Source organism: Cololabis saira, chromosome 10 (genome assembly GCF_033807715.1).
Source record: "Cololabis saira isolate AMF1-May2022 chromosome 10, fColSai1.1, whole genome shotgun sequence".
Classification (NCBI taxonomy): domain Eukaryota; kingdom Metazoa; phylum Chordata; class Actinopteri; order Beloniformes; family Belonidae; genus Cololabis; species Cololabis saira.
In genome coordinates this window covers 44,380,760-44,392,339 of record NC_084596.1, presented here as the reverse complement: position 1 = coordinate 44,392,339, position 11,580 = coordinate 44,380,760, and the positions used below count along the sequence as shown (strand labels likewise).

The following is an 11,580-nucleotide window of genomic DNA, read 5'->3' as shown; positions in this document are numbered from 1 at the left end:
ATTTGTCTTATTTCTAGTTAAAGTCAAAGAAAATCTCATTACACTTAAAACAAGACTCATCACTGGAAAAATAACTCGTTATTTGACAATTTTCACCTGTTTCAATTAAATTTTCACTTGAAATAAGTAGAAAAATCTGCCAGTGGAACAAGATAAATCTTGTCCCACTGGCAGATTTTCTACTTATTTCAAGTGAAAATTTACTTGAAAACAGGTGAAAATTGTCAAATAAGTAATTTTTCTGGTAATGACTCTTGTTTTAAGTGTAATGAGATAGACATTTTAACTAGAAATAAGACAAATATTCCTGGTAAGATTTTGAGTTTTTGGAGCGAATAAAACAGAAACGTGGCCGCCTCCTCAGTCCAATCTGAGGAAGCCGGTCATCTATATATATATATATAACCTATACTAAGCTAAAAAGAAAGTTTAAAAATCAGTTTTCACGCACAGACTGTGTGGAACAATTATATCACATCAAAACGGACCTCATTGGGTCAATAAATCAACAGCAAAATCAAAGCCATTGCTGCCTCGGTTCTTCACCTTTACACCTGAGCCAGAACTCCCTACCCAATCACAGAAATATTGCACTACTCAAGCTGTCAGTACGCAGGACGCTGCAGGGGCAGCCGTGACGCGGTACACTACATATTTCTGAAAGAAAGCAGCAACCTGCACAGACGGGACACCGTCAGCGGTTGGCGGGGGCCGTCTGTAAACCTGGACATGTTTCAGAAATGAGAGGAAGTGTGTATGAAACCCTGTCATGTAACGTGTGTTGGGGCAAAGTGTAAACGGAAAGGTCTACATTCACTGGAATCTCTGCGCCTGTGCAGCGGCTAGCGCGGCGGCTAGAGCCGCGGCGGCTCCGCTGCCCGCCCTCGGGCTGCCTGTCAAGTCGGGTTTCATTTCTGAAAAGTAACAATAAAAAGAAAAGAAAAAGTGCAACTCCAAACGTCCGTTTCTGTGCACGTGTGCGTGCTCTAGGAGGGGACGTCCTCTAGGAGGGGACGTCCTCTAGGAGGGGACGTCCTCGGGCCTCTTGAGCACGGCCTTGTACTTCAGAGGAGCAGCGTCCGCCTTCAGCTGCACGTCCACCAGGGAGAAGATGGAGATGACCTGCGGACAGAGACGGAGACGTCTGCTCACGCTTGTTCAGACGGGACAGAGACCGGGGCGGGGACGGAGAGGGGACATGGTGGGGACGGAGAGGGGACATGGTGGGGACGGAGAGGGGACATGGTGGGGACGGAGAGGGGACGGAAACTGGGACTTGCAGCTCTCAGTAGTGAAGACTTTATGAGCTTCTTTAACGGTAAAATCACGAGAATTAGAGAAGAAATCAACCAGCCGGTTGTGGTCGTTTCTTCAGCTTTAGCGACTTCCCTAGGCTCTGACTTGACTCTAGACTGTTTTGATCCTATAGACCTCCCTGAGCTGACTTCCAGTTATCAATAGAGCCAAGTCAACTCATCCATAAACTTAAGACATGTACCACAGGTTTTCAAAGTGGCAGTAATCAAACCTTTACTTAAAAAACCTTCTCTTGGCCCAGACACCTTAGCTAATTATAGACCAATTTCCAACCTTCCATTTGTATCTAAAATTCTGGAAAAGGCAGTTTCAAGCCAGTTATGTGACTATTTGTATAGAAATGATCAGTTTGAAGTCTTTCAGTCAGGGTTCAGAATGCATCATAGCACAGAGACAGCACTTGTTCGAGTTACGAATGACCTTCTTATGGCCTCAGATAAGGGATTAGTGTCCATACTGGTTCTACTGGACCTCAGATAAGGGATTAGTGTCCATACTGGTTCTACTGGACCTCAGATAAGGGATTAGTGTCCATACTGGTTCTACTGGACCTCAGATAAGGGATTAGTTTCCATACTGGTTCTACCGGACCTCAGTGCTGCTTTTGACACTATAGATCATGGCATTTTACTGCACAGGTTAGAGCATGTTGTTGGGATTAAAGGGACAGCTCTACGTTGGTTTAAATCATATCTATCTGACAGGTTCCAGTTTGTTCATGTACATGAGGTTTCTTCAGAACAGTCAAGGGTCTGTTATGGTGTTCCGCAGGTTCAGTGCTAGGGCCAGTCTTGTTCAGTTTATACATGCAGCCCTTGGGAAGTATAATCCAGAATCACGGCATACACTTTCATTGTTATGCTGATGATACGCAGCTCTATTTGTCTATGAAGCCGGATGAAACAGAACCGTTAGTTAAACTTCAGGCATGTCTTAGGGACATCAAGGACTGGATGTCCAGACATTTCTTGCTTCTAAATTCAGATAAAACAGAGGTTATCATTCTTGGTCCAGAGCATCTTAGGAAGGGATTAGATGGTGTTGCGATGGCTTCCAGTGCAACTGTGAGAAACCTTGGTGTTGTTTTCCATCAGGATTTGTCGTTTAAACCATATGTTAATCAGGTTTGTAAAATAGCGTTTTTCCATTTCCGTAATATTGCAAAGATTAGGAAAATCCTCTCGCAGAGTGATGCAGAAAAACTAATTCATGCGTTTGTATCTTCTAGACTAGATTACTGTAATGTGTTGTTAGCAGGATGTCCAAGTAATTTGCTGAATAGGCTCCAGCTGATCCAAAATGCAGCAGCACGAGTACTGACAGGAATTAGCAGGAGAGACCACGTCTCTCCAGTGTTAGCGTCGCTCCATTGGCTACCCGTAAAATTCAGAATCCAATTCATAATTTTATTATTTGCGTATAAAGCCCAAAACGGCTTAGCTCTGCATTATTTGCAAGACCTGATAGTGCCTTATGTTCCTGGCAGAGCTCTCCGCTCTCAGAGTGCAGGTTTACTCGTAGTTCCTAGAGTATCTAAATGTAGATTTGGAGGGCGGGCGTTCTGCTATCAGGCACCATTACTATGGAACCAACTTCCAATCTGGGTTAAGGAGGCTGACACCACCTCCACCTTTAAAACTAAACTTAAAACATTTCTGTTTAGTAAACTTCTAGTTAGTGTTAGGTAAACCTCTAGTTAGTGTTAGTAAACCTCTAGTTAGTGTTAGTAAACCTCTAGTTAGTGTTAGTAAACCTCTAGTTAGTGTTTAATAAACCTCTAGTTAGTGTAAACTCTAGTGTGTTAGAGTCAGTAGTCATAGTTGCAGCTATAGAACAAGACTATAATAGTTAGTCTCAAATATAGCTTGGTGGTAGATATGCTGCTATAGGCCTATGCTGCAGGGGGGCACCGACATGATCCGCTGGGCGGTGCCTCTCACCCTTCTTCTCTTCTCCTCTTTCCTTCCTCTCTTCTCCATTACCATTTTTATTTATTTTAACTATCTCATAGCCATCATTTCTGTCCATCGTTCCTGTAGTTTTTTGTGCTGGCCACTTTTTTGCCTCTTTTGTGTAGTTTGCAGGCCGGAGCTTCAGGAGCTGCATGCTGACCTGCAGTCCCCCCTCTGATCATCCCACTGCTGCTTCCACCTGCCTGCTGTGTGCTGTTGACGTGCCCGACCCCCCAGTCTGGCCTCCAGCAGGAGGTCCCCCCTTATGATCCAGGTCCTGGTCCAGGTTTCTCCTTATGATCCAGGTCCTGGTCCAGGTTTCTTCCTCCTAAAGGGGAGTTTTTCTTGCCACTGTTTGGCTTAAGCTGTTTCTCCCACTAGAGGAGTTTTTACCTGCCATTGTTTATGTAATAATTGCTCGGGGGTTCATGTTCTGGGTCTCTGGAAAGATCTTAGAGACAACTTTTGTTGTAATAGACGCTACATAAATACAATTGAATTGAATTGAGACGGGACGGGGCGGGGCGGGGACGGAGACGGAAACGGCAGATGGCACAGACAGGACACAGATGGGACACGGACGGACATACAGACAGATGGGACACGGACGAGACGGACGAGACAGACGGGACAGCCCGACGGCGAGGCGTCCTCCGTGGAAACACGGCAGGGGGTGGATGGCGGACGGGGTACAGAGGACACCCCCGACGGGACGGTCTGAGGTGCTTGTACTGTGAAGGGGACAGTCTGAGGTCCTCACCTGCTCCACCGGGGGGTCCTCGAGGTCCTCCGGGGCCCAGACCAGGGTGATCTCCGACCTCATCCCCACCTTCCGGTGCTGGAAGGACAGCAGGCCGTCCACGGACTACAGGGGGACACAGAACGTTGGAGAGAGTCAGAACAATCCCAGACTCGCTTCACCTGCACCGCCACGCCACCACTCCTCCCACTCCTCCCACCATCTCCTTCAGTCCTTCTCAAAGAGTTTTTCAGGCTTTATAGGATAAATGACTGTTTCCAGTCACAATTACATCGGAAACAAATGGCGCTTTTCCACTAGTACCTACTCAGCCCGACTCGACTCCACTCAGTTTGGTTCTTTTCCACCAGGGGTCTAACGTGCCGAGTAGATAATTTTCTGTAACTATTCTGCCGAGGTTCTAAGCTGCTGAGTCGGCTGTATCTGACATCATCACACTACAGGCCACTGATTGGTCGGGGGGTTGGAGTCAGACGTCTGAGTCAGGAGGAGGAAATCAGAGAAAGAGACTCTGACGGATTCTGGTTCATTTTATTCAACCAGCAACGGCAGCAAAAGTCTGTTTCATGATCCAACTCTGAGGGTCAGATGTTCATAAACCTGGTGCTGAGGAGAGAATTAAAAAGGGATCTAGACGGGAGATAAGGAACGACCAGATCTACCAGGAGCTCTCTCTCTTCATAGCTGCTCACGACTCCAGCTGACTTTTCAGCAGCGCAGAGACAAACTAAAAACCATTAAAAAGCGTCGCCGCTTGAAGCTTCTCTCACTCTTGTTTTTTAACTTGATTTCGAACACAAGCAGCAGCAGCTTCGCTCCAACCTCCTACTTCTGATCCAGATGCTGAATTGTTATGGAAAAGAAACTTGGCCAAGTTGAGTCGAGCCGAAATGAGTAGAGCTGAGTAGGTAACAGGGGAAAAGTGACAAAAGAGTCTGAAATGAAACTAATGTCTGGCGCCAACAAACGAAATGTTGCTAGAAACCTCCAGACTGCTCCACCTTCCCCCAATCTCAGTGGTCACATGGCCAGACTGGTCTGCAGAGCTCTGCAGCTCATTGGGGATTCTGCTCAGTCTCCTTGCTGCTCTGGACGGAGAGTTCTGGTGGGCTGGCCGTCCTCTGCAGCTCAAAATACATGTGGAGCAGTCTGGAGGTCATGAAATCACTCCACTGGCTTCCAGTGAGTCCAAGGATAGAGTTTACAATCCTACTGCTGGTCTACAAAGACCTGAATGGTCTTGGACAGAAATCCATGCTGGATCTGTTAGTTCCTATGAAGCTCCCAGACCCCTGAGGTTCATCTGGATCTGTTAGTTCCTATGAAGCTCCCAGACCCCTGAGCTTCATCTGGATCTGTTAGTTCCTATGAAGCTCCCAGACCCCTGAGCTTCATCTGGATCTGGTTTGTTGTGGTTCCAGAACCAGAACCAAGCAAGGTTCAGCAGCGTTCAGTTATTCTGCTCCTCACCGGTGGAACAAACTTCCTGTAGACCTGAGGTCTGCTGCAACTGTAGATCCTTTAAATCAGGATAAAAACATTTTTACTGAAGCGTACTCTTAAATTAAATACTTACCTGCTGGACTCTACTGCCTTTACTGTTTAACAACTTGTGCTTCTTCTATTTGACCTCTTTTCTTATCATTTCATCTCATTTTATTTGTTATTTACTGTTTAATTGTGTCTTGCTGCTTTTAATGTTGATGTAAAGCACTTTGGATTACCTTGTGTTGAATCGTGCTATACAATAAACTTGCCTTGCCTCTTGCACTGCCATTCTTTTAAATATTTTAAATATGATTTGATTAATGACCAGAGCCATGATCAGATGAGATTTTAGCACTTCAACACTACCAGGTATTCAATCATGTAGTGCTTTTCTTTTGCTTGTTGAAGCTTACTTTTTAGAATTTGAATCTCATTTTGATCAATGAGGACAACTACCTGCAGGTCCGTAACAATCAATCACTAAACTTGTTTCAGATTCCAGATAAACCAAATAGGAGGTGTGAATACTTTTGAAAACTAAACATGTTTCAGAGGAGCGTTTAGATCTGACCTTGCAGTAGATGCGCTTCTGCACCCCGTACTGGTGAACCAGCACATCGAAGGACTGGTCCAGCACCCCCATCACCATGGCGACCGACTCCAGCGGGCCACACTCCTGTGGAGCAGACCGGTACTTAGCAACGGCTTGGAGAGACACATTTTTTAGGAATAAACATGGCACACTTTGCACTTCAAGTCATTAAATCAATCAACTCTTTAACTTCGTCTAACCATGAGGGCCTGACAGCAACAAGGCGTAAAAGAGCAACACATATATTTAATTTGAAGTACCGTATTTGCCCGAATATAAGAGGGTGTTTTTTTGCATTGAAATAAGACTGAAAAAGTGGGGGCGGTCTTACATTCGGGGTCTAGACATTATACTCATCCACAACGCTAGATGGTGCCAGATATCTTTAAAGGCCAAAGCCAACCCCTATCACGAAGAAGAAAAATAGCGGTAAGAAAGAAAAGAGAAGAAAATAGGAGAAGAGATAACAGAAAATGGAGAAACGTAGCGACAATCAGGAGAAAAGTGGGTGGAAGATCGGCAGGTTAACCGGCAGCTGAGGAGAAGTTATGATGCAAACTTCAAGATGATGATTTGAATGAAAATAACATGCTTTTTGTCTCCAATATGTTGTTATAATCATTTGTTTCAGATGTACTGTAATTATTTTCTGTATAAAAATTGAATTTGGTGTTCAAAAAGTCTTTTTTCAAACTGGAGTCTTGAAAAAGAGGGGGGTCGTCTCATAATCAGGGTGGTCTTATATTGGGGCCAATGCGGTACATCTGTATCTAACTTCATGGTTTGCTGTAAAGGAGATCCCCACCTTCACAAACACCCCAAAGAAGAGGTCGGTGCTGAGTTCATGGGCTCTCTTGGACGCTGTCTTCTTGTCATTACAATGAGACGCCTGTTTCCTTATCTCCTCCGTGGACAGCCCTAGATGAGGCCCGCAGTCTGAGAGCAAACACACACACAGGAATGTCAGCATGAACCCAAACAGTCCATCCTTCACACACACGTTCCTTCAACGTGGGAGGAGAAAATGCAGACACAATGGCACTGATCTCTGCGATATGAAGCTACAGAAGAGTATTAGGGCCATGCAGGAGAAAAAATATTTGAGAGGGGAAGATTTTTTTTTTATTTTGCACTAGTTGAAATGTCGAGAAAAAAGTTGAAATGTTGAGATTAATGTTTAAATACAATTTCAAGAATAAAGTTGAAATTTTGTGAATAAAGTTGAAATACAATTTCGTGAGTAAAGTTGAAATGTCTCCTTTCCATCAAATCCATTAAGCAGAGTGACTGACAGCTCTGTAGCAGCAGCCGTAACTAACTAACTAACTAACTAACTAACTAACTAACTAACTAACTAACTAACTAACATCCTGTACTTGGAGTGGAACGTTAAGTTTCTGAAGTTATGCAACTGCATTTGTGTGATATGTGTTTCAAATCAATATCGTAAAGCCAATTCTTGTATTCTGAACCTTGTTTGTTTGTTATAGTATCAGAAGGCTGATTTTACTTTTTTCTCAAAATTGTACTTCAACATTATTCTCGGCATTTCGACTTTTTTCTCGACATTTCGACTTTTTTCCCGAAGTGCATAATGAAAAAAAAATATTCCTTCTCTAAAATATTATTTTTATTTTTCTCCTGCCTGGCCCTAATACTATTCCGTATGAAGCCTTGTATAATAATTGTAAAAAAATAAATAATAAAAGGTTACCACCTATCACGTTTCTTTTTGGAACGTAACCCCCGCGAAAAACGAGGGATTACTGTATTATGTGATCTTTAAAGAAAATATACATACTCAGTGAAGACGCCAACAGCCGGTGCACGATGATGTCAGCGTAGCGCCTGATGGGCGAGGTGAAGTGCGTGTAGAGAGGAACGTTGAGCGCGTAGTGCTTAAAAAACTGTTCCTCCTTCACTGCACCGGAACAGAAGTACAAGGCCATCTGGGAAACACATGAGAATCTCCTGTGTTAAACCTGAACAAGCATTTATCCATCCCTTCATTCATCCTTTATTAGTTTAAATGTTCCATCAGAACACGGCAGTGAGAGCTCATGTTGGAAATAAGTCAAAACATGTATGAAATGTAGAGTTGCAACGCCATTGATTACGTGGCGTGCGTCGAGTGCGTCGATGAGTTGCATACCGCGTGTACATAATGTGTTGTTTGAGTTTTAAAGGATTACACTTGGTTTTAATCAGGGTTGCCAACTCCCTGAAAAATAAATAAGGGACCCCTCATCTGCAGGGCCAGCCAACCCGATTACCTTCACCCTTCCTGGTGTGGTGAATTTTTTTACCCCCTTTTCTTGTGAGTGAAACAATTTTTTTAACTATTTGACTCAAACCTGAATTGAATTAGATGCATATTTTTGAATGCCATGAACACATGGAAAACAAATTATTATCCAGTAATTCACTTTAATACAAAATAATAAAATGAACTGAATAAAATAAGTATCTTTCTTAAACAGAAACCTGTCCTGCTTAACTTAAAATTGTATAAATTAATATAAAACAATAGAAAGAAAGCAGAACATCCATTCTGTAATAGTGCACATTTTTAGTGCAAACAGAAAGTGTGTAGAAAACTTGTAAACATATTTGTGCCTCAAAGGCCATGACTGTAGCTACAGTTGGAGTAAAACAGAACAAAATAACTTATGAACTCAACAGCTCAATGCCATTTTCCATTGGCATTTTATGACTATTTTCTGACTCTTACAGTAATACGGGACAAAGTGTGTCCCTTTTCAGCTCCATACGGGACGCGTACTTTAGTTTATAGATACGGGACCATTCTGTTTTTCAAAGGACGGTTGGAAACCCTAGTTTTAATCCACGATGAGCTGGTGCTCAAACTTTAATGTACGAACGAACAGCTTCCAGAAAAGCTGGCCTGTAGCTGCTCTTGTTCATCTCGGGCCTCCCAACGCACAGCGGAGTCATGTGACGAGGTGCTGCCCTCTGCTGGTCACATCAGGCATCACATCAACACCCGACACCCGGACAACGGCCAGTACAAGTGGTGGACATTCATCGAATTAAACTTCTTCCTCTAACAAACTTCCTGTAGACCTGAGGTCTGCTCAAACCATCAGCTCCTTTAAATCAGGCCTAAAAACATTACTGTTTACTGAAACCTACTCCTAAATTAAATACTTACCTGCTGTACTCTACTGCCCTTACTTTTTAACAACTTGTGCTTTTTATTATTTTACCTCTTTTTTTATCATTTTATTTATTTTATTTGTTATTTAAGCGTACTCTTTAATTAAATACTCATGATTTTTGAAAACCGCGCAAAGTTATGGATAAGTCCTGAATGCAGCCATTGTGACGTAGAATTGTCAAATTGGTTTAATTCACCGTACGAATTGTTACATATACATATATATATATTTATTTATTTTTAAAAATCACCATAAAATGAATCTAAAAAAAAAAAAATAATCGACAGATTAATTGACAAGAAAATAAACGTTAGTAGCAGCCGTAAAGAAATGTAAAAGCCAGAGTTCTGACCTGCATGGGTCTGGAGCACATGTGGGTCAGGACCTCTCTCCGAGCGCTGGTGTACTCATCATCACCAAGCACCGTGTTCAGACTCTTCTGTTGGTAGGAGATGTGAGGAAAGGAGATTTTAGTCTCAGAGGAAGACACATATCTACAGAAGAGTATTAGGGCCAGGCAGGAGAAAAATAAAAATCCTATTTTAGAGGAAGATTATTTTTTCCATTATGCACTCCGAGAAAAAAGTCAAAATTTCGTGAATAACGTTGAAATATTGAGAAAAAAGGTGAAATTTCGACTTTATTCATGAAATTTCTACTTTATTCTTGAAATTGTATTTCAACATTAATCTCAACATTTTGACTTTTTTTCTCCAAAAATTGTATTTGTATATGCAATTTGTATATACAATTTGAAATGTATTTCAACTTTATTCTCGAAATTTCGACTTTATTCACAACATTTCGACTTTTTTCTCGAAATTGTATTTCAACATTAATTCTCAACATTTAGACTTTTTTCTCGACATTTCGACTTTAAAAATAAAAATAAAAAATGTAAAAAAAAAAAAAAAAAAAAAATATATGCACTTCGAGAAAAAAGCCGAAATGTCGAGAAAAAAGTCGAAATGTCGAGAAAAAAGTAAAAATTTTGAGAAAAAAGTCAGAATGTCGAGATTAATGTTGAAGTACAATCTTGAGAAAAAAGTCGAAATGACGAAAAAAAAGTCGAAATGTCGAGAATAATGTTGAAGTACAATTTTCGAAAATAAAGTTGAAATGTATTTCAACTTTATATTCGAAATTTGAACTTTATTCATGACATTTCCACTTTTTTCTCAAAATTTCGACTTTTTTCTCGAAGTGCACAATAAAAAAAAAAATCTTCCCCTTTCAAATATTTTTTCTCCTGCATGGCCCTAATACTCTTCCGTACATATCTGTGTGATGGAGCGTTCAGACTGTTGAAGAACATCTCAGCGCTTTCACACAGTCAATTCACACCCGTCACCATAGCTACTGACATGCAGGGCCCCAGCAGACGACAGGTCCACGTGGATGCCCAGCTGGCTGCACAGCTCCTGCAGCTTCTCCACCAGCTTGGCCTTGGGGGGAGGGTGGCATCGCAGCATCGCCAACTTGGGGAATTTGCGATAAATATGGTGCGCCGTGGCAATGTTAGCCAGCAGCATGAACTCCTCCACCAATCTGAGGAACAGTTTAAGAACGGGAGGTTTTTAAGCAGTCTAGAGAAATTCAACAGCTCGTGTTATTAAAGTTGTGTAAATCTGTCAGGTGAATAAAAGCAGAGAGGGTGAGGCTACGCACTTGTTACTGTCTTTGTACTGGTAAATGTAGCAGCCTTGAGGCATCATCGTCTCCTTGTCCAGGCTGAAAGAAAGTTTAATCTGAGAAAACAAAAATTGTTATGTGCAAAAAATAAAATACAATAAGAAGTAGGTCTATATAAAAACCCTTAGATTCCTTCCATTAATCTGGGAACTGTATAACCCATGAAGGCTGACTTAGGGCCAGTCCCAATCCCCCCCTAGTCCTACTTTTCAGCACTACCCCTAAATTTTGCGCGTTCCCTTGAGGGTAGTGGTGTCCCAATTCCTCTCTGCATGTAGGGCTAGTGGACATAACGAGGGCTAGTGGACATAACGAGGGCTAGTGGACATAACGAGGGCTAGTGGACATAACGAGGGCTAGTGTGTATGAATCTAGCCCTTCACAGCGAGGGATTTCAGATGCTGACTCGCTGACCGAGGGCCTGAGAAAATTTCCCAGAATGTTTTACGTCATCATTTGCAGACTGAATCAAACAAAATAACATGGCGGACATTTCTCATTTTTTTGTGAATAAAATCAATATTTAGGGCCCGAGCACTTACAGTGTTGTATCTGTAGGAATTTTTCTTTCTTTCTTCAGACGAAATGAGGGCCTTTTTT

General features: G+C 42.2%; 1 protein-coding gene across 1 annotated transcript in view; it reads right to left on the bottom strand.

Moving 5' to 3' along the window:
- Window positions 1-220: 220 nt before the first annotated feature.
- The window catches only part of dis3l2 (DIS3 like 3'-5' exoribonuclease 2), a 36,501-nt gene continuing 25,141 nt past the window's right edge, over window positions 221-11,580 (bottom strand). The window contains exons 14-21 of the mRNA XM_061732996.1: window positions 10,957-11,036; window positions 10,653-10,836; window positions 9,641-9,727; window positions 7,911-8,058; window positions 6,915-7,045; window positions 6,089-6,193; window positions 4,030-4,134; window positions 221-1,122 (exon numbers count right to left, since the gene is read on the bottom strand). Coding sequence (XP_061588980.1) covers window positions 1,021-1,122; window positions 4,030-4,134; window positions 6,089-6,193; window positions 6,915-7,045; window positions 7,911-8,058; window positions 9,641-9,727; window positions 10,653-10,836; window positions 10,957-11,036 — 942 coding nt within the window. The 3' untranslated portion in view covers window positions 221-1,020. The remainder of the gene's footprint in view (window positions 1,123-4,029; window positions 4,135-6,088; window positions 6,194-6,914; window positions 7,046-7,910; window positions 8,059-9,640; window positions 9,728-10,652; window positions 10,837-10,956; window positions 11,037-11,580) is intronic.